General features: G+C 40.0%; 1 protein-coding gene across 5 annotated transcripts in view; it reads right to left on the reverse strand.

Moving 5' to 3' along the window:
• ARMC3 (armadillo repeat containing 3) overlaps nt 1–24192 on the reverse strand; it is an 89549-nt gene that overhangs the window by 8442 nt on the left and 56915 nt on the right. For all 5 annotated transcript variants that reach the window (XM_039525849.1, XM_039525850.1, XM_039525846.1 and 2 more), the window contains 7 exons: nt 18121–18364; nt 16798–16934; nt 13883–14051; nt 12449–12549; nt 11012–11104; nt 8464–8559; nt 4337–4540 (listed from right to left, as the gene is read on the reverse strand). In XM_039525849.1, the coding sequence (XP_039381783.1) occupies nt 4337–4540; nt 8464–8559; nt 11012–11104; nt 12449–12549; nt 13883–14051; nt 16798–16934; nt 18121–18364 (1044 nt within the window). The remainder of the gene's footprint in view (nt 1–4336; nt 4541–8463; nt 8560–11011; nt 11105–12448; nt 12550–13882; nt 14052–16797; nt 16935–18120; nt 18365–24192) is intronic.

Genomic DNA, 24192 nt, shown 5'->3' on the forward strand with positions numbered 1-24192 from the left:
AAAAAAATAAGTTATATTTACAACAGAAAAATGCTTCCCTTCTCTTACCCTTGCCCCCTTCATATCCAGTTATTTCAAAAATAACTGAACAGATTTTAATAAATTTTTCCACAAACATTCGCTTCTGGGATGAAACCAATCATGAGAAATTTCAGGTAAAGGTATTTTTGCTAAACTTACAGGCACCTAAGAATAAAAGTTCAGAATGGAATTCTCTCTATCATAACCATAGAAAGGTTACTCTGATATCATAATGATGCATCTTGCTTTAAAGTGACTCCATGCAACCAAAGTTTTGCTAAGTGCCAGACAGTGGCTGGAGGGTGTTTATGAGCAGGTAGAGGGTGCAAGGACCTGGTACCTTTGATGAACACAAAATCTGAACATTTCTTGCACCAGCTGTAATAGTAGACTCCTCAAAGGGAAAAAGTGAGGAGAAGGATGAGAAAACCAGTTACTCATCTTTGCGTAACTGCTGTTCTTTGAGATGTGTTGTATATGTCCATTGCACGGTAAATGTGTGTGCATCTGGTACACTAGTGCCAGAGAATCTTCCCTGGCAGTACACATACGGGGGGCCCCACCCCTAGGTGAGCTCCTCATGCTCCAAAGAGAGGGTATAAAGAGTGGAGCTGACCCACTGGAAGCTGATGGGAGACTCTGATGTGTTGGGAAAGGAGGGTGGATCACATAATGGCCATGTGCAACACATCTCAAAGAACTACATTGACAAGAAGCTGAGTAACTATTTTTTCTTCTTGTTGTTCTGTGTCCATTACCCTGTATGTGACTTCCAAGCTGTCATCCCAGGTGATGGGGCTCAGAGTCTCATTGGTAGGACTGCTTTACCTACATTTGCATCTTTAATATAGCAGACAGTCCATAATGTCTGGTGAATGTGTGAATGGAAGACCATGCTGCTGCCCTGCAGGTGTCCATAATGGGGCCATGTGCCACAAACGCTACTGAGATTGAACATGCTCTAGTCGAGTGTGCTGGGCGCTTGTCAGGAGGCATTATCCCTTTGGCAGCAGATCACCAGCTGCATAACAATGTGTTGTATTTCAAGAGTTTCTGAGTTGTGATTGGTTGTCCTCTCATATGCTCTGCATAAGAAACAAAGAGCTGTGAAAAAATTTGAAAGGGCTTTGTCTTATTTAGGTAAAAAGAAAATGCTCAGTGAAAACTGAAGGTGTGGAGCCTTCTCTCGTCCTTCTGAATATGTGGCTTTGGGAAGAAAACTGGCAGGAAGATAGACTGATTCAAGTGGAAATCAGAAATCAGATGCCACCTTTAAGAGAAACTTAGGGTGTGGTCTAAACTGAACCTTGTCCTTGTAGAAAACTGTATGGCAGATCAGTGACCTATGCATTTTGTCCTCTCCTCCTCCTTCCGAAGGTGATGGCCACTAAGAAGGCTACTTTCGGTGATTGGTGTAGAAGCAAGCACAATGCTTAAAGTTCAAAAGGAGGGTCCAAAATGCACACCACACCAGATTCAAATCCCAAGAAAGTTCCAAATGGGTGGAAACAATTTATCTAGACCTTCCAAGAAAATGGCCTTACCCTTTATGCAAGGGTGAAATGCTGAGATGGCAGATGCACTCTAATGGAGCTGTGGGATAGACCTGACTCCTTAAGGTGCAAAAGGCAGTCCAGAATTGTTTGAATTTTAGTCTGAATTGGGAATACATTGTGGGAGGCTGTTCAGATGACAAAATGCTTCCAACTGCTCAGGTAAGTAGCTTTTGTGGGAAGGTTTTCTGCTATTAAGGAGAACATTCTGGACCGCCACTGAACATTCTGGACTTGGTAAAACCCCTCTGTGACAATGAAGGTTTGAATGGCAGGGCAGTGAATTGATAATGATAATCTCCTATCATGAACCTCAGAAATTTCCTGTGGCCAGGATGGATCGCCACATGGAAGCAGGCATCCTGTAAGTTAAAGACATCATATCAGTCTCTGGATCTAAGGGGGCAATAATCATAGCCACGGACACCATCCAGAATATTATCTTCTTGATGTATTTGGTCAGCTTCCAAAAGTCTAGGATGGGTCTGAGACCCCCTTTGGCCTTGGGTATTAGAATATAATGAGAATAATCCCCACTGCCTTGATGCAGAAAGGGAACCTCCTCTATGGCTCTCAAAGACCATAGGGTCTGCACTTGTTGTCTTAGTACAGACCTGTGAGAGGGTTCCCTGGTAGGGGCATGGGAGAAAGAGATAGAAAGGAAATGCAGGGTATATCCCAATTCCACCATGCTTAGCACACATTTGTCTGAGGTGATGGACTGCCAGGCATGTGAGAAATGGGATAACCTATCCCGGAAAGGCAGGAAAGAGCAAGTGAGATCCAGGTGGAGTAATATGCTATCCTTGACATATGTGTCAAATTGGCTGCTCTGAGGCCTGAGGATGTGTAGATGAAGAGACCAAGGAAGGAGAAGCCATCAGCTTTCTCCTCTGTGACCTTTGCTCCTCTTAGATTTGTCAACCTGATGGAAGGGGTAATACTGCTGTCTAGGCTGGACTGAGGATGGTAGTTTGTCCTCTTCATCCCTGGAGTACAAAGGCTCAAGGGCTTCAGAACCACTTTTGCATCCTTCAGAGTATGCAAAGCTTCATCTGTCTTAGACTAAAACAAGCACATCCCTCAAAGGGGAGGTCTTCAATTGTCTGTTGCCTCTCCAGAAGAATTCCTGAACACTGCAACAAGGAAGAATCAGACATAGGATATATCTACATTGCAATTAAACACCCAACTCAGCTGACTCCGACTTGCGGGGCTTGGGCTATAGGACTCTAAAACTGCGGTGTAGACGTTTGGGCTCAGGCTGGAGCCTGATGTATACATAGCTGAATAAACAGAGATGAATACATATCTTGTCAAACTTCGTAATCATCTGGAGAATCATTTCTCAGACCACTGTAGATCACATCATTAAAAGGGAGGAGTAACTAAATGAACAAGTTTGCAAGACTAAGGAGGGTCTGGTACCAAGATAGCTGGCCTCAGAAACCATCCAGGGAACTGGTAAAATACTAACAGGTAAGCTGGGAAGAAGATGAAAGTAAGCAGACTGTTTAGAGGTGAGGATTCAACCTAGTGTGGCCGTGATTATAGCCTGGAATGGTTAATATTAGTCAAACACAACAGTGCAATCAATGTAACTATTGAGCCACACACTGATATTGATATCCTGTAACACACAATGCAATGTGATGTACTGGTACTATTATTAATAACAGTATCATAAACATCATCATGTTTATTATGGCAATGCCCTATGTGATGGTGGCAAACGTCAGTGTAGATGTGCGGCTACCTCACAGCACCCTCTGGGGGTCTAAGGGCAGCCCTGCATGCAGCCCTTCATCTTAGTTTCCTTTTTTGGACCACCCAACAAACTCCACACAGGATTTTTCCAGTCCATTCACAACAGCCATCTTTAGGTCAGATTTCTTAACTTAAAGTTCAAAACTAAACACAAAAGTCTTCCCTCCAGCCTTCAGTTGGGTACAGCCCAAATTCCCCATGTCTGGTCAGAGTCCTTACTGCCTGAGGGTATATCTACACTTAATTGGTTACAGAATCACAGCCGCAGTGCTGCAGCTGTGCTGCTATACTGCTTCTGTGTAGACACTACCTGTGTCGATGGGAAAGGTTCTCCCATCGCCACAGGTAATCCAACTCCCCAAGAGGCAGCAGCTGAGATGATGGAAGAATTCTTCTGTTCACCTAGTGCTGTCTACACAATGGGGTTGGGATGGCTTAACTACGTTGCTCAGGGGTGTGGATTTTTCACATCACTGAGAGACATAGTTGGGTCAACTTAACTTTTTAGTGTGGACCAGGCCTAAGTGTAGACATACCCAGGCCACCTGGTGGGGGAGGGCAAGCATCACCTGGGTCCCAGTTTTCCCAGGCTGTGTGGGGGCTCCCCTGAACCACTTTGGGTCATGGGGGCTGTACAGAGGGGTAAGACCCTGGTGGAACCTCATTTTGACATTTTCAAAATGAAAAATTCAATTTCTTTGGCTTGATACAACATTATATCCAGAAATTTAAGCTAATTATAGTAAAAAAAGATTAAAATAAAAAAGGGCAAAATCTAAAAGAAACATCTTGAAATCACTGACACTAAACATCTCAATTGACCCAAACTGAATTTTTTTTTTCAGATTGCTGGTTCACAAAAATTAGTTGACATTTTGTCCCAATTTGAGATGGGAAAACTTTCAAATTCTCAAACATTTTCCTGGGGTGGAAAAAGTGTTTCCCACTCAACTCTACTTATTTGTATTTTGTTTCAGACACAATACAGTACTCACAGTGCAAGTGCTACAACCTGTTCTTTCGTAGTAGCTAATGGTAGGATTATTTTGGAAGCATCAACAATGTAATCCAGTAAAATGGAGTCAAATGGTGGCAGCCACAGTAACTTTTCAAGAATTACTTCCTGCTGGACTTTAGGCATTGTTTGCAACTCTTCTTCTTCTTTTGGTTTATCTTCTTCTTTTTTTCCTTTCCCTTTTCTTAAATAGAAAATAAAGGATGTTTATTTAGAATGAGGTAATCTCTCTGAGCCAAATTCCAGCTGCATGGCTCTGTGTAGGGACACAGCCGGAAACCCAATTTCGGGGGGAGGAGCCTGGGAAGTTTTCTTGTCTGATTCTGAATGCCTCCAAATCCACAAAGAGGCCATTTTACAGGACCTGTGAACACTAGTTGCGGAAGGTGTTCTGAGGAGGGGCTTAGGTACCAAGAGGCATTGTCTGCATGTCTGTGCTCACATAACCCCTGACCAGACAGCTACAATGACACCAGCATACCTCTCCCTATAAGGACTGTTTGTACTACTGGATCTGCAGTGGTAAGCACTACCAATCTGAATATAGGCACATAATAATAAGAGGTTTCTATAACCAAGGCTGGCCTTCAGTAGGGGCGAACTGGGCGAAAGCCCAGGGCGCTGTTATAAACGAGGTGCCTCCGGAGCAGGGTGCCCCGCCTCCTGCTGGCATCTGCAGCCCTGCGTCTCTGCCCCCTGCCTTGGAGCTACCCTTGGCCAACTGCTCCTGGGAGCTTCCTGTTTGCTCTAGGGGGGGAAGAGTGCTGCCCCCCCCCATGTACCCCATTTCCGCAGAGCGGGATGTGTGTGTGAGGACAGGGCTCACCAACAGAGGGACAGAGCTGCTGGCAGCTGCTGCAGTGGCTGAAGGAGCTTTCCTTCAGGCTGGTGAGTGCCACTCTCTTAAAGGGGCAGCGCGCAGTCGCTCACACAGTCCCCGAGCTCACAGTCCCCCAGCTCAGACATGCTGTCTCTTTCACATTCACCCCCCAACACATACTTATGTTGTTGTTACTTGCTGGTACTTCCTGCAATGCACATATGTTCTCTGTAATTTTATTATTTCAAAGTGCTGTTATTTTAGTTTTTTGACTGGTTTGTGCATTTCATAATTTTATTTCTCTCTTATGCTTACATTTAATTCTTTGAGTACTGAGTTCTCAAATGCTCAACCTGTCCTGGCTGGAGTAATTATCATTATTACTTTTATTATCTTATTGGGCTTTGTCACTCATTATTTAAAGTGGTACAACCAAATAATAGTATCCTTCTAGAATGTAACTTCAGCTTGGACTAAGCTTAGCAGTGCCAGTTTAAAAAACATTAGCTAAATACATAACTTTAGACACTGGGCAGATGAAGGTTGTTTATTTTCAGATTGTATTTTTAGTTATATCTGTAAAATAACTTAAAATTAGCATGAAAATAAATGCAGTTTCAACTATGATACCAATAGCAATGATGGAGTCAAATGTTAGTGAGTCACGTACATGATTGTGATCGGTAAACATAAATGCCAAAACAGTTAGAAAAATAAATTCTCTTTCTTAGTAAAAGAGGGGAAAAAACCTTAATCACATATGTTAAAATAAGGTTTTTAGTGAAAAACAATTGACTAAAATAGAGTAGATAATGGCAGTAACACAGATTTTAAGCAGATTTTATTTATTTTTATGTATCTCTAATAAAGATAGTGTATAAAGTATCAAACATGTGTTTCTGATATCTGTGTTAAAGCTCTAGAACTGATACCTCAAGGCCTGGGATTGGGAATATCTTGCTGTATTATCTCCTGATTGTTCTAAATTTACATATACATTTTAAATGTGACTTTAATTGGAGTTTGTATATTTTTAATTTCTTTATATAACAATTAGATACGGTGCTCCTGTCAGCTAATTCCTAAGTTATTATCTGCAAAAACCTTAGAGTTTTCAGGTGCCTAAGTAGTCCCTGGAATCATGGTTAAACTTTCCTTTCCCCACCCTCCACGTCAAATCTGAAATGGCGCCCTGGGTGAGCCAGGAGGGCCATAGGCTCTGGCAAGATGCAGCCCCCATGTGACAGCGCGAAGCCCGTCTTGAGCCACATGCTGAGCATCAGCCACCACAAGCAACAACAGCTGGGCAGAAAGGTGGCAATACACCATATACCATGCTACCCTTACTTCTGTGCTGATGCAGGTGGTGGCACTGCGTTCAAAGATGGGTGCCCGGCCAGCACCTGCCAGTATCAGGCTGCCCTGCCAGCGCTGTGCCAGGGCTGAGCTCTAGCCTCTGGGATCTCTTTCAATACAAATTAAACACTGGGGGAGGCAGCGGGGCCCAGAGGTGATGGGGACGGGGGAAAGCCCAAGGAGACCATAGGGGCCAGGAGTGATTGGGGGGGGGAACCAAAATACAAGTTTGCCCAGGCTGCCATTTTTCCTAAGGCTGGCCCTGTCTATAACATAGGTGTAAACACATTTTTGAAGCATTTTTGTAACTAAACAGAATTTGGTTCCATGCAATGTTGGTAGTTTAAAAAACAAAACAACTCCTATGAGTCCTGTAAAGTTTTCACTTGAAAGAAGTCTGTGACTTCAAACGAACAGGGAATCAACAAAATGGTTGAGCAGGTAATACAAAGCAAGCTGCTACAAACTTCAACTACTATATGATGTGGTATTAAGATTTCATAAAAAGTCTATGTATTTATTGATTATTCACTGCACATTTGCATTCTTCACTGGAGCTTATGATTTGAGAAATGCATATGATCATGAATGGCAATCACAATATTCTAGTAAAAATGTAAACTAAACATTAGTTTAGAGCAGATAAACTTCTGAAATTTATATACTTTTCTATGTGGCAACTATAAAAATCGATATGTTACTGGATATGTCATCCAAACATATTTCCAAAAGTGTCATGAACACACATTTAACACCTTTACAGGCAGTATGAGAACTTTTAGACAAAACTGCCTGTCAGAAGCCTGCTAAATCATCAAGAGGACAAAAAATAACCTGACATGTCAACTGTACAAAATTCCAGATTACAAAATTCCATACTTCATACATATAGTTTCAAAAGGCACTACTAGATATTGTAGAACACTTTCTTTACTTACAAAAATACAACAGACCCCACATCTTGTAACCATCAAGCCTTTCTTCAAAGAGTTCGAGATCTGAGAGATGCATAACTTGAACTTCCATCTCAAAGGCTAGTTACTCATAATTCAACTTAATCAGAAGCAAAAAACTCTGAAATCCAGCCAAACATACTAATTTTCCCTATCTCTAATAACTCCAGCAAGTGAGCAATTCTGGCTTACTTTTTAAATTCCCACTACCCCAGGGACTTTTGTAGAAAAAGCAGAAACAATAAAAAAAACACAAGACAATATGGACTCAGGACAGACCCTCATTATTTTATACTTTTAGAATTATTAATAAAGTTGTGAAAATTATCAAATTTCTATATTCTTGGGAGAGAATGCACTGTACATAATAATCGGCCGTGTACCAGTAGCCTTATTCAAGAACTCCTGTCTCCAGAAAGCTTTGAATACTTTTCTTTTGCCTTATTAAGAATTATGGTATTAACTGGTAGCCCTCCTCATAAATTTTAAGGCCAGAATGGACCATTCTGATAATCTAGTCTGACCTTTTGTACAGCAGAGACCATACATTTTCACTCAGTAGTTCCTGCATCAAGCCCATAACGTCTGGGTGAGATAGAGCATATCTTTTAGAAACACAATCATTCAAGTGCTAGAAAATTCACCACCTCTCTAATTAAGCTGTCCCAATGGTTAATTACTCCCACTGTTAAAAATGTCTGCCTTATTTTTAGTCTGGATTTGTCTAGCTTCAGCTCCCAGTCCTTGGATCTTGTTATATCTTTGTCTGCTAGATTTAAGAGCTGTATACTAATAGATTTTTCTTCCTCATGGAGGTACAGTCATCTTTGAGCCCTACCTTGGGTTCTGCACCAAGCAGAGCTCAGCCAGACCTGAGAATCAGGTCCTTAGCTTTCAATAGTCAATACTTACTATCTGTCAATAGTTTGCATTTTAACTCTAAATTAAAATAAAAATACTTTATCCAAATTATAATACCTTGAGCCTTTCTCTCTAGTACTGCTTTTGCTGAGCGAAGAGGGAGATCGTCCAGAAGATTCTTGTTTTTCCTCAACAGGAGACACCACTGCACTACTGAAATTACAAAGTAGTTTCCCAAATCCTCTTTACTTTCTTACAGTAAATTTCAATTTACATACACACACAAAGCAGCACATAGGCAACAATAAGCATCACCATCTCTAGAAATAAAATTCTTATATAGAATGTAGGGGTGCCATGATTTGTGAATGATCCCCAAGAAAAAAACTGGAAATATTCCTCCATAACCTCTACCCCTTTCCAATGTCTTCTCATTCCATGTATCCCCTACCAACATCTATTTCTCTCTGTTCCCACAATCCATGCAGTGCTGCAGGAAGTCATCTGTACAAAGGTGCCTCAGCTATTTTGAACTGCATGTGCACAGACAAGGCACCTCCCACATATCCATGAGGTATCTCAACCTTAGCAGGCAAGCAGGATGCAGGTGCATCTTCCTGGTCTCTGGGAAGTAGCGAGCTTCAGATGACAAATTGAAGCTTCTAACCCCTGAGTTGGGACTATGGTTCCTCTCTCTCCTTCCTCACAGCAAAGAGGAACCAGAAGGGATAGCTCTGTTCCTGGTCAGCATTGTATAAACCTCTACCTTTCACCAGGGAGGGGAGGCAGCATTCAAAGTCAAAGAGGGGAGAGGGTCAGTAAGCAGTTGCTTCTCTTGGCTGACACAGAGTCTGTGCTACACTTTTCATTTATCAGAGCTGTGTGTTCAAAGCAATATAGGTAATAGCAGTGGAGCACAGAGGACAGAGTCCCTTCCCACACCAGCCTTGCAACTCCACCGGGAATTGACTGGGCCCTAACCCCAGCAGGGATGGGATTTATGTAAAAAATAAAGAAAAGGAGAGTCTCTGCCACAGATTTCTTGTGTGTCCTTTGGCAAGTCACTTAGACTCCTAAGACACTTGAGTGCTTTTTAAAAATTGCATCCCAAGTCCCATTTTCAAAAGTAATTTAGGAACAACTGAAGGTCAGTGGGTCTTGGATCCTAAGTACCTAAGTAATTTTTTAAAATGTTACCCTTAGTCTCTCTGTACCTCAATCCCCTATCTGGCATAATAGCACTTCCCTACCTACCAGGGTGTTGTGCGGATAAATACATTAAAGATTATAAGGTGTTCAGATACAATGGTATTGGAGGATAGATAGATAGATAGATAGATAGATAGACAGATAGATAGATAGATAGATATGCAGTGTTGTAGCCGGGGTGGTCCCAGGATATTAGTGAGACAAGGTGAGTGAGGTAATCTCTTTTATTGGACCAACTTCTATTGGAGAGAGAGACAAGCTTTCAAGATTACACCAAGCTCTTTTTCAGATATATGCAAGAAGAGCTCTGATTAATCTGAAAGTGCCTCTCTCTTTCACAAACAGAAGTTGGCCCAATAAAAGGCATTATCTCACTCATCTTGTCTCTCAGCTAGACAGACAGATAGATAGATATTTCTGTAATTATGGGGTTAAAAAAATAATTGAAGACAAAAATTTAAAATTACGTTTAATCATTTTTATTTTCCTAGGAAACTGTCCATCACCCATTTCAACTGAAATTCTATTTTTCAATAGACAAATTATCTTAAAACATTCCTATATATTTAGAGATTTTTTTCCATTCCATTAAAATTAGTTTTGTTTAAAAGTCAGTCAGTATGTAAGCCTTGTCTGAATTTAGATGCCTGCATGACGGATATTGCAACCACATGCTGATTCTTTGGGGAAGCAGATTGTATTAGGTTTATGAATGGTTTATGTATCAGTGTGGGCCAAGGATTGTATGCAACTCTGTGGGGTGGGGAGAGTTGTGTCCAGGAACAAAGAACAGTGTGTGGGGGGCGAGGTAATTCAGGTGAATCACTCAGGTTGTAAACACCTCCAGAGAGGTACCATCCCCTGGGGAGGCTTGCATCTACTGGTTCAAATTGGGATTTCCAGAGATCAACAGACAAAGGGCTTTTGATATAAAAAAGCTGGGTTTAAACTGACTCAGGGGCTTTTTCCTGAATCAGCAAATGGACGGGAGGCCCCAACCCTTGCAGAACGATTGGAAAGACTTTGGCCTACTAGGACCCCATAAGACTAATGGGTGATTCCTTGCACATTTAGAGGGTTTTAATCTGTTTATTGTTTTCATTACATTTTCTCTGTAAGGCTTTTACCTTACGAATAAATGTGCTTTCTTAGAAAGAGTTTTGTGGTAACTTGTAATTGCTAGAAATACACTGTTCATAGCCCTCAGAGAGAAATCAAAGCACAAGTGCTGCTGGCCAATAGGCAGACTGACTTGCTGGGGATATCACAGTGTAAGGCAGGGAGCACTGCAACCTTAAAATACCCTGTCAGAGGCAAGTGGGATAGGTGATGGCTGGAAACCTGAAACCTGACTGGGCGCTGCCACGGTTAGAGGGATACAGGTGCAGTTACCCTGAAACTGTGACTGTTTGTACAATCACAGTGCAATGATTGTTAATTAAACCAAAGGTCATACCTTGCTCTTTCTTTACTACTTTTTCTAATAGAAGAAGATGATGTGGTTCGTCCATAAGATAGATCTTGTGATTTGTCCTCTGCACTGAGGGAACTGAAATGATACAAGGTATTTTTATACTGTTAGAATAGGCCAATAGAGTTGTTTCACCTTCAAAGCACAGCAAGTATATTTTATGAGAAATAAAATATTACAGGTTGAACTTCTCTATTCCGGCAACATCAGTGGTCTGGCATGATTTAATTCTATGTTTTTTATGTTTTATCTACTTACTTCCTTGTGTCAATACAGTAAAAATGTATAACAACACTAACACTTGGTTATGAAAAGAGCCAGAAAGCCCTGGCTAGGCAGCGTTGCAAGCGTTGTTCCATTTATTCACCTCGGAGAGATAAAAATAAAAAGAGACCCGCTCGCTACAATATTGACCTCCTGTTGTTCGGCAAATTTTCTGGTTCGGCACCAGTCAGGTACAGAGGGTGCCAGACTAGAGAGGTTCAACCTGTAATTAGTGATCTTGATTAATTACTAAATAGTGAAAAATCCTGTGACCCATATAAAGAAAACTGGACAGTATATTGCCTTCAGGCTGCTACCAGGGTACGGGGTTGTGACAAGAAGGGCAAAGAAAGAATATTTGATAGAATTAGGGACCTGCAAAGAGCACTGAGGTTTAGGTTGTAATAGGTGATCTCAGAGCTCTTTATATCATGTACAAGTTAAAAAAGGAAACATGATAACAGAGATCAACTTGATGACAACAGAGAGGAGGGTTTGGGATTTGCAAAATATTGACAGAACCTTCTCTAATTTGGGAGACTGTTTAGATTAAATGATTTTCAGAGTACCAATTCCCTGAGTTCATATGTAACAGGGTTTGTTAGGTGGTCTTTAATTTAAGTAGGAAAGAGGTGGACATCAGTTTTTTACATTACTGCACCACAAATGTAGAAGGCCACCAGAGAGTATGATGCTTGGCTGTTTCTTGCTTTTGGGGACATTCTGCTTTAAACCTCATGAATTTGGTTGGGGAAGAAGTTCAGCAAATTCATGAGCCTCATTGCAATTCTGAGACAGGTACTAAGCTTTGAGAGCCTGGTAATCAATGCAGATGGCATGATCTCCTAAATCCTTGGGAGCCCCTCCATCAAGAATTGGAGCTAAATTGAAAATTTTCATAGCTCACGTTTCTAAATGTAACCAACTCAACTGAACAGTTCTGTGCTGTTTAAAGAAAAATATATCAAAATTCGGAGTTTATAAAATGCAAAACCTTTGGCTCCTGAAAAAGGAAGCACAATGTTAAAGTTAACCTAGAAAGATTTCACTCACAATAGAAGGTCAAAGTTGCAGTACTGTTGGGCTATGACAATGGATGAGGGAAAAAGGCAAGTAATTTTAATGAAATGTAATCTTTCCAAAGCAAATCTGACTCACGCTTCTGGTAGTTTAGCATTAACTAAAATTATAGCACGATGATCATTAAGCTCTTGTATACTCAGTTCCTCCAAAGACAAAAGTTTCACTCCAGGCTTTACCTACAGGAAAATTAGAATAAAAGAAAAGAAATTTTATTCTATTAAAGGTGAATGCAAAAGCTTATTTTGAAAAAAGGAAGTTAAAAAGAATCATTTAAGATTCTGAATCTTTAACAGAATGTAGCTGAGAATTTAAAATTACAAACACATATAAAAATAAAATACATAAAAATCAGTTGCTTCGTCACTTACCTGCCATTGAAAAGCTGCTTTACAAATAATTTCATTTGTAATTGTTGTTATTACTAGTATATAATCCAAAACTAGTTCAGAATAAAGACAGGTTCATACAATCCAGGGTGGGATTTTTAAAACCATTCAAGTGATTTAGGAGCACAAACCCACTGACTTTCAATAGGACTTGTGCTCATAACATACTTAGGTATTTTTGAGGATCCCACCCACAGTTAAGACAGCAACAGATGACAAAGTATGGAGTGGTCCTTCTAGAAAGGCCATTTTATGGGAAAGAGGGCTGTACAAAGCACATTTTGATCTCTGTTATATTCACATCCTGTTAATTCCTTTTGTGAAAAAAAAACATAGTTATTTAGATGACAGATTAATATATTATAATAGTAGCTGAAAGCCCGTGTTTGGATATGGCAGTTGGGTCAAGTAATACACTATCTGTGCAGTTTCCCACATAACCAATGAATTGTTCCATGCAAATTAACTGTAGAGTAAGGGTGTGACTGGTTGAGTTACGTCTGATATCTCAATGGTTGAGGACTCTTGGCATGGCATAGATACATGCCTTACTGTGGCTGAATATCTCACAGGTATAATTAGTAAAGTAAAAATGGCTGTGAACTTCAAAACTGTACAGTAGCAGACCGTGAATCACAGGGATGACTGAACCTGGTGATATTCTGAACAAAAAGAGCTCTTAACCATGCTTGTTGCTGTTTCCATTGCTTCACACTGACTCAGCAGACACTAGGCTTCAGAGTGACACTCAGAAGGACAATCTTATTATACAGATTGTAGTGAAAAAGAGCAGGAGAGGAGCCAAGTATCTCAGGAGGGATCTGAAAAAGGAGACAGTGGTTGCAAATGGTCAGCTGGAAGATTCCAGATATGGGGACAGCATGAGAAAAGATGTGGGTTTATTTGCCAAAGAAGGTGTTCAAAAGAGTGACAAAGTGCACCAAGCTGGCACAGCACAGGACAGGAGAAGGGAGCAAGGTGATTCAAGGGACCAGATCCTGGTCCCTGCTATGACTCCTTTGTATTCTGGAGGCATAACAGGGCCATAAACCCAATACTTCATCTGAAGGAGTGAAGAGTCAGGCCCTGCATAGACTTTTAAATAATACTTAAAGTAATTTACCTGACCATAATCATAGAACCCATCAGTAATTATGTTACTGGATGATAAGTACCCCATTTGGCTGTATTTTTGGGAAAGGTTGTTATCAAGTAGCTTGTCCAGAGCTCCTTCACTGAAGTTATTTTTGCGCCCTGTTGACAAGTTAATTTCTTCCAGGATGTCTAAAGCACTGTTCAACAAAATAGAAACAATTGTTCAATTAATGTGACTAATCCATCATTAAGTAATAATTAATTAATTACTACACAGTACAGAAATGGTACTCTGCACTGCTATTCTGGAGACACATTTATTTTCAATCCTAGCCTCCTACCCCTTGGGCCAGCAGGAGGCTGTGAATGGGGTGCAGCATTCTGTCTGTAGCAAAAAACATCCTTCATATTACTCACAAGCAAAAGTCATTAATCTAGCCAGTTAAGTAGGAGCATTAAGAAGAAGGGGAGTTCTAGTTAATTCTAAGTCAGAAGGATGTTGACAGTGTCAGAGATCTTGAAGATAAGGGGAGTGTAAAAGTAGAGAAAACAGAAGGATAATCTGAATTTATATAAGAACCTGGTGAGTTAACTATGTATTATGTATATTTTATAGTACAAAATAACCAAATATACAATTCCACAGAAGAGTTATGGTTCTTCCCTAAACCTTGCAGGCTAATACAGCTAACTCAGATGCTGGTGTATGGAGATTGTAGAGTCCTTGTAGAGGAAGAAAAGAATAATTATCTTGCACGGCATTCCTTTTTGTGATGCTTCAGCACAACTATGTTTACTTAGGACCTGGAAGCAAAATTCAGCCTTTGTGTAATGTGTGCAAATCCATTCTTTACAGATGATTTGTGACCACTGAAATGAGATGAAAAATGGTCAGAGTGCTGATGGGGAAAGTCTCGTGCTGAATCTAACCAATTGTGCAATAAAGAATTTTTGAGATTTTATGCTGTGTGAAAGAAGAGTTTCTCTGTTTCTACCACAGAGTCTGCTATGTTTTGATCAGCATACTACCTGACCAATCCAGGCTGTTTTTGCACGGTGTCTGGTACAAGTGACAACCACAGAAGAAATTTCAAGTGCCTTTGCAGAGAAAATCAAAGAGATTCAGACTGAACTGCCTACTTTTGTGGGTGCAGGATGATATCTAGAAGGTACAAACTTCTCAGGTTAAATTTAGGCCAATAATGTTCGCTGAGGTACTAGAAGTACTGGGAATTCTTCAAGCCACAACCTGTGTTTCAGACCTATGTCTTCCTGCGTGGTGAACACCAGGGAAGAACTGGATGCATTGTTGATGGAGATGATCAATGCCTCCCTTAGGAAAGGCAGATTGCTGGCTTTTATATGGAAAGCCGTTGTTAATGGCACTTGAGCTGACAAGCTGTCCAACTACTGTCCAGTAATCTTCCATTTTTCGTTAAGATTATCAGGAAGGTGATAGAAAGACAGCTCTCTGAGCAATTAGACATGTCATATTGCCCTGGCCTTTAACAATCTGTGCACAGGCTTTCAATATTGTTGACCATGAGCTGTTGTTCACTCACCTGTGAACCCTAGCAGGAGCTGATCTTCAGTAGCTTCATTCCCCCCTATCAGGGAGGTTCAAGGTGTTAACTGTGGGAAATTGTTTTTCTCCCCAATGATTTTCTGATGGGGAATTCTTGCCCCACTTTCCTCTTCAATGGGGATATATTAGGAGGTTTAAGGAGGTGTGGGCTACAGTATTGTATACTGATGACACTCAGTTTAATGCACCTGATCCAAAGCCTATTTGGTCAATGGAAGTATTTTCATTGGGCTTTGGATGAGGTCTTATATGTCTATTTCATCTGACTCAGCCAGTGCTATCCACTTCCTTACCAAGCATTTGGCTGAGAATGGGACGAGGATGAGGGCTAACTGGCTGATGCTCAATCCAAGTATGACAGAAGCAATGCTGCTGGTAATACGGGTCAAGTAGTGGGATAATATAACAAAGACAATATCTGCCCTTCATTCATTGCCAGAATTGGAAGTCTGGGATTACTGCACCCATCCCCAGCTTCTATTAGAAGAATATATACTTGAAGTGATCAGAACAGTTTTTTTCATCTATGTCGTCAGGAGATTGCAACCATTTGGATGCAACCTTATTGCTGTCATCTGTACCATTGTCACCTTGAGATTAAATTTACCCTAGTGCACTCTGTGTGGGGTTACACCTTAAATCAACTTGGAAACTGCAGCTCAAGCAGAATGTTGTATCTCACTGGTTAGGTGGAGTTTCCCATCAGGAGCACATTACAGTAGGGTTCCATGTGAGCTGCAGTGGCTGCCTGTTGGTTTCAGAGTGGCATTTTAGGGTTTGGTTTTCATCATTTGGTTTGTAGCTGGGGTGGGTATTGTTCCCTTCCTAGGTCTGGGGAGATTGTTGCATTTATTTTGTTGGTATTTGCTTGATTGTATTTTATGTATGACAAAGGCACTCAGAACCCTGGATAGGCACTTTTTTTGTTCACATCTCAATATATAAAAATTCTGTTGACCTCAATGGGATTGCACTTCCTCACATCTGGGCTGAATCTGGCCCATAGTGCTAATCTCAAGTATATGGCCTTTGCATGGTGGCCCCTAAGGTTGTTGATATAAGTTTACCTTTAATGTTAAACGGAGTTTTATTAAGTTCCGTCATAGTAACAATACTGAGAATGCTTCTGTAACTTCAGGCAAGCAGACAGGCCCCATTTCAAGCTATTTTCTTCTAGTATAGTTGACATGTAGAATCTATAACTTTCCTTCTGAAATAAATGTTACGTTGTGAAACTAATTTAGTTTTTTAAAATGCACAATTAACTTTGGCATAAAATCGAAAATATACAAACAGCAGCTTTGTTAGTATCTTCATCTAAACCACGCCCTCTACGCCCTGACACTACTTCTACTCACCCTAGCCTGCAAAGTTCAACTGCTGTTAGTTCATCGCTTGCACAAACCATAACTGCCCAACAGGCATTTCTTCTGACTTCATCATTCTTAGAATGTAGCAATTTAACGAGTGGTTCAAGTCCACTTGCATTTCTTAACTAAAAAGAGACACAAAAACATTTGTCATGTAGAGTTATGTTCAACCCACTGAGGAAAGTTTGTGCAAGCCCCTCTGAAACACTCAAGTCCTGAAGAGAAGCTATGCGGGTGGATGGAAGAATGTCCACATACAAGCTTTCTGCATCTATTGCACACTCCAAATAGAAAAGGAAGCTTAAGGGTGGGCTGGAAAAATACACATACCCATTCTATCTCCAGTCTCTTTGTCATTATACTCTAAAAATTGTACAGAATGTACATCCCAAGGTTGCCCTGGAGAGTTGTACAGCATTCTCAGAGTTCTGATGCCTCCTGGCAACTAATTTACATCACAATATATATTAATTTGTGTTTTCTTGTATGTATGCCATAGTCTCATTAACACCCTTTCTTCTGGGGTGCTCCAGTACGTCTTCCAAATACTCATGGAAATATCAGTCATTCAAATTTTCAGGGGGAAATATGTTCTAAGTATATAGATACAGATAAATGGATAAGCCCAGGCCCCATATTTCCTGACCTGACCAGCTGCCTTGACCCTTGAGAAGGTTTTGTATTTATGGGATGTGTATGTGCAAGAAGAGTCAAAACACAGCCATTGATAAATAGGTAGGCACAGGTTCACTTACTGGTCTGATTGACCAAAGGATTAATTATCTTCTCCATGAACTATGTTTACAAGAGTCATGTCCAACTCTCCTAATAGAGGGTTAATCACTGTGCCACAAAGGCCTGGAAGGTGGATAGTAAAACAATAGGGGAAGCTTCTGAGCTTCAAAAAGGTCCTTTTGGGGGGATAAATTAATTTTAAATGTTTCTGAATGTTGGTGGTCAAGTTTCATAGGGGGTGAAAGCTCACTGAAACATTGGAGCTTCACCGGAGATGAACTTGGCCCATTCAGCTTTATGTATATGTACAGCGATGAAATGAAGATTACAGAGGATCCTCTATATTTCAGTTTTCCAAGTGCTCATGCCAAACTGAACTAAGCTTATATGAATGAGAATTTATCTATTAAGGAGACACAAATTGATTTACTTTATATAAAATAAATGATTTTTTCAGACACACATATTAAATTGTGCTGGTCCCAGAGTCAGCAAAACACAAACATTAGTTTTATTTAAAAAAAAGTAAATATAATAAATATCCACAGAGCAGATAAAAGGTAACGTAAGACTTACCTCAGTTCTTGCATCAGCATCACAACCAAATGCAGCCACAGTGAGTGCTGCTTTGCTTTGTACCTGGCTGTTGGTAGACTGCAGTGGTTCTACAATTGCATTCATAACACCATGGATGCTGAGACGTAATGGCTCCTGCGTGGCCATATTTGTTAGTACTGTAGCTGCATTAGCAACAGTCTCATCTCTCTTAGCACTCAGGACATTTATTAATGGCTCGATTCCTTCAGCTTCAGCAACAGCACTAGTTAAATAGGGGTGGGAAGAAATCTCTATTACTTTAAAGCCAAATATATATATTTTTAAACTTAAGGTATTTACAAACCAAATCAATATTTTATCTCAAAAAGAACATGAATAAAATGTTAAAAAACAACAGTAATTGTTTGTACAACTCTGAATTACAGTATATAAATGCACCTAACCTGAAAAATACTCTGATACCAGTAATACATTTCATTCATTGGGTGGAATTAAGGAAGGCACAGCGCGAACAGATGACAAAGAGCCAGACACTCCTGACTTCTAATGACAGCTCAGACATGGATTCCTTCTGAGGCCTAGAGGAAAAGACTTATGGCCTGATTTTTAAAGATGCTGAACACCTGCAACTCCATTTCCAGTCAAGGAGATCTGCAGATGCTCAGCACCTCTGAAAAATCAAGTCCTTAACCCTCTAGCTCTGTAAAATGGGGATTATAGTGCATTAAGCGATAACTGATATATTTTTTCTGGTATAATTCCCTGGATGGCATTAAGCCAATACAGCAGCCCTCTTCCACCCCTTCTCAGTGCCCAATGTATATTGCGGGCAGGTGGGGAACATGGTCAAAACATGCTGAGCTCCAGAAATCTGCAGCAGGTGAAGGGACCCTTGGGAGGCCATTGCAGTGGAAATAGTTTAAAATGTAGCAGCTCAAAACTACATTGTGGGCCAACTCAATCATCGTCTGCCCCAAGGATGGGGAAACTGAGAGGGAATGGAAGAGGGCTGCTGTGCTGGCTTTATGCCACCCAGGGAATCCCTGACACTGAGACATCTTCGGGTGTATCACAGAGAAAAAATTATAACCACTGAACCATGGAATAGGTGAACATGGTTGAACCATGTGCAGATTGAGAGCACTGATTGTGCTCTCTCTTACACCAATTTTACACTAATGTAACCCTGTGGATGTCAATGGCATTGCACCGGATTGATACTAGCGTAAATGAGATCAGAATCAGGCATTAAGAGGGTAAAGACAGCAGAAGAATCATCCAGACTTTAAAAGTTTCTTGTTAATCATAATTCTGCAATGGAAAGACAGTTGGAAATACTAGAAAACCAGGTGAACACTTAGAATATTGACTTGTAGGATTCCTAAATAACTTTGAACCTGAAGCCCAAGTTGTAGAAGAACTGATATCTAATCTTCTAGGAAACCATCTCTAACAAAAGGAACTATGCGCAAACCATGAAATAAGGCCAATATAGGCAATGCCATCATTATCATCTCCCTGTCTAACATCCAGGAGAAAAAAAATCCTGAAAGTAGCAGCTGACATTACCTATAAAAGTACTAAAATCCTGATTTTTCCTGATCCGAGCCCTCAAGAGAGAAGTTGGATTGGATGGGACAGAAATGCTGTGATTCCCAGAAAAGCTCTGAGTTGCTCATGTTGAAAATGTGTACATTTTCTAGGCTACAAACTCACCATAGAGCCCTTTTGGGAAAAATGTGTTTACTTCCCTAAGGGTATGTCTATACTACACGCCAGATTGGTGGGCAGCGATCGATCCAGCAGGGATCAATTTATCGCATCTAGTCTAGACACGATAAATCAACCCAAGCGCTCTCCCATCGACTCCTGTACTCCACTGCCGCGAGTACAGGAGAGTCAACGGGGGAGCGGCAGCAGTTGACTCACTGCAGTGAAGACACTGTGGTGAGATCTAAATACGTTGACTTCTGCTACGTTATTCACATAGCTGAAGTTGTGTAACTTAGATCGATCACACCCCTCTAGTGTAGACCAGGCCTAGGTGTCCTAGACAAAAGAAGAGGCTTGATAGGATAGGACTATATCTTACTTCCTTCAAACATGTTGGGATGGTTATTCTTTCTATAGCTTCAGGTTTATTCCCCTTGTTCTCTGGGATCCCCACCCTCTGCTAAACTGGGGATGGATTTCTAATTTCTACTGCCCTAATGTGCATTCTCCTTTTTTCTTATTGTTAATATCAATGTTACTGGTTCTTGCAGTATTACAGAGTAGCAGAAATCACTGTAAGAATTTAATTCTTTTTCTTATAAGTTTGTATATGTATATCAACTGACTTGAGGCATATGCCCAATTTACTATTTTTTCTTAGTAATTTTACATTGGGATGATCTGTTTGTTAAACAAAAGCTGGCAATGCTGTTAACACAGGAAATATGCAGATGGCAATCTAATTTTCCTTGTGCTTTCTTATTTTTATATCTTTACAGCAATACATATTCTTTAAAAACTGTAAACTCCCTATTACAGGATCACATCTACATTGCTACTGCAACAGAAGAGTTTATAGTTTTTTATTAGCTTTGGTAAATTTCTGTCAACATATTAATAACAGAAATCTGGATGTGCTGCTCTCCTTTTAGCCATAACAAGAATCTGGTGAATGGATCTCGCCAAAAATCTCTCAGGTAGTTCTCCCAATTATAAAACAATCATATACCTAAAATTATCAAGTAGACCAGAAGTATTCATGCCATGCAAGTGTGTCAAGCTATTGCTAAAAACATATATGAGCATCACAGATCTTTCCACCCTGCAATCTCATTCAGAACATAAGACCTCTAAATTTCAATCCCAGGTTCCATTTTTGTAAAAATACATTCTGAAGCTTGGTATCTTTGTTTTTGTTGCTCCCAGAATCTAATCAAGGCTAACATGGAATAAACTGAAAAAAAATCCAGTAAAAATTACACCAGCAGGCAACAGGAATTGAGTTTATGCAACATCTTGCAGGATCAGGCTTTACCAGGAGCTCAAACACTAAGGGGAAATATTGTATCCAGCCCTGCATAGGTACGTAAGTGTGGGTTTGCAGGGGAGGCAGACTCCACTGATTTGATTAGGGTGCTAGCCTGGGAATTGTGAGACCTCAATTTAATTCCTTACTTTTCCATAGCCTTCCCACGTGACCTTGGGAAAGTTACTTAGGGTCTGTCTACACTATAAGTGAAGATTGTAACTACTTATACAGCTTCCATTACTGTAGTATCTGAGCCTTCCAGTCGTTAATGGATTTATTCTTCCAACACTCTATGAGATAGGGGAGTACTATTATCCCCTTTTTGCAGATGGAGATCTGGGACACAAGTGAAGGTGTGATTGTAGCACACAATTAGGCTTACTCATGCTAGTTTTAATCTAGCTCTAGGACAGGTAACAATAGTCATGTGGATATGTCGGCCCAGGCCAGAACCTGAGTATGTACCCCAGGTCGCCAGTGGGCTTGTAGTTGCACAGCTAGCCCGTGGTGTCATATCTACACTACTATTGTTACTTGTGCTAGCTTTATTAAAGCTAATACAATGCTATTCTTTAAAAATAATTGTAAGTCCTGAAAATTCAGACGTAAGGATACAATTAAAAGACATTCATACAGGTTAAAATAAGGAAAAGCAGACTTAAGTAGAGCTGGTCAGGAATTTTTCGATTAACCTTTTTTGGGTCAAAAAATACCAATTCATCAAAATTGAAACTGTTCACAAAACAGCGTCAGTTTCAATGAATCTCTTGACTTGAAAAAATGTTGGAAAAAACTAGAACAATATATGCTTGTCATTTAGCCAGTTTTTAATCCATTTCATGCATGCCATATTAATTTTATATTGTTCTAGTTTGAAATTGTCAAAATGTTTCATTTTGACATTTTCAAAACAAAAAATTCTGGTTTCCTCATTCAAAATGACATTTTGTTTTTGAATTTAAACTAATTAAGGTGAAAAAAAGTCTTAGAAATAAAAAAGTCATAATCATATCAAACTTCTGAAAGTTTTGAAAATTTTCATTTTATCAATGCCCAAACGTTTTCAACATTTTGACTTTTCATCCTGATTCAGGATGGTAAAAATGTTCAAACTCTCAAAAATATTTCAGGGACAGGAAAACAGTTTCCTGCCCCACTCTAGAATTAAGGCCCCCAAATAACCTTAACTCTGGCCTGTAGTGATGCCATGCTATAAACATTCAATTACGATTAATACATTTTAGTGTTTGTGTTCCCAGATTAGATAAAACTGATTTTAAAGACACTTTTTTTCTTTTTTCCCTTCATGGTATCACTACAGGGGAGAGTCACGGTCTGACACTAAGTACTAAATTTCATAAAGGACCCATTTTAAAATGAATTTTAACTCAAATAAATTGACAGATTTACTTGTAAAATCTGTCCCTGAACTACATCTAGGGGGCGCAGCTCCACACCACTGCTTATGCAAGGCTGTGCTTTATTGGCACTCATGAGATAAATTAAAAAGTAATTTTATTTTGTGCCACTTCCACCACTACCCTACATCTATTCTATTCTTTTCATAGGTTCTTATGCTGCACTCCATCCAGAGTGGGATTTCACTCAATTACAGCTCAGAAAAAATCAAATGCTATCTTCTCACACAGGGACACTGAACTCCTTATGGACTTCATTTTCAAAATGTTTGTAATTTGTGTGCAAAATTACCGTGATTGTGTGTGAGATGCTTAGCTGGCCATTTATGCATGCATATACCTAATTTTCATGCATAATTGCCTAATTTTATGCATAATTTATGTGCATCTTATTACACAAACTCATTTTTTAAAATCAGGCCCTATATATGTCAAATCATATGACTTCATTTCCACACTAGGCATTTCTGATCTAGCTCAATTACATAATTTCTGACTCTAAAACAACTTCAAAGCCCAAGAAAACAGCAGCAATGCAGAACTCTGAAACCCTCACAAAGGATATTCTTTTTTCCTCCTTTTTAATGTTGTGCTTTGTTGAATCTTTATTTGTCTTGTCATATAATCAGAATAACTAATCACAGAAGTATATATGCAATACATGTCTCTTATGGTTATCAAAATCTTCACCGATAATAATTTCCTAAAGCAACTTATTGTTTAATATAAATTAATTTACCATGTACAGTATCACTTAAATAACTCTCATTGTTTTCAGTGATGTACAAGAGAGATTAATGCTGATTTATGTATTATGTGTGTACCCTGCTCCCTGTTTGGGGCCACTATATGCTACCACAATGCAAATAATAAATAGTAAGTTTACAATTTTGATATCTGTAAACAAGGAATATTCATTCACTGGTTCAGGCCCAAAAACTCTGTTCCTGTTTTTGTTAGTGACAGATACCTGGTTAAAAAGACAATAAACCTAGCAGTCCTGAGGCAACCAGGTCTTAAGCTCCCTTGGTTGGCAGGGACTGGAACAACTGACCGATTTAGAAGCCCATTGATGCATTCTAATATCTGTCATTAAATTTACCTGAAACAGTCACAAAGAGCTCAATTATAACACGATAGTATACTGAAATTCACATCCATATTACATGAGGAGATGGTAGTGAACCCCTTATTTAGACTGCCTCTCTCTTTACATAATAAAAGATTTTGCAATCTTTTTTGGAGGAGCTCTAACATCTCCATTATTTGCAGAAGGGCTTTGAAATGCAGCAGAGAGAAAGCCCTTTGGTTAGAAAATGGCCTTTTCTTTGTCCCTTGAAATTCCATTTATGTTTAGCTTGCCTGTATTGCTCAGGAAAATGATAGTAGCATGAACATTCTAAGCAGAAGCAACAGATACTGCAATGGGAACGTCTGAGAGCTGCCAGAGGAGCTGCAGCATTGCGGGTCAGGAGAGAAGAGGAAAAAGCCACACCAGGCTCCCCCAAACTACCCCCTGGACCCAGCATCTGAGTGGCCCATCTCCTCTTTTGGGGGCACCAAATAAGGTAAGAGCTTCCTCAGACCAGGAGAAGGAAACAGAGTTATGCCACCAGGCCAGTCTTCCGGACATCCAGCACCTGGCCTTAG

The sequence above is a fragment of the Mauremys reevesii genome, linkage group 2 (genome assembly GCF_016161935.1).
Source record: "Mauremys reevesii isolate NIE-2019 linkage group 2, ASM1616193v1, whole genome shotgun sequence".
NCBI lineage: Eukaryota > Metazoa > Chordata > Testudines > Geoemydidae > Mauremys > Mauremys reevesii.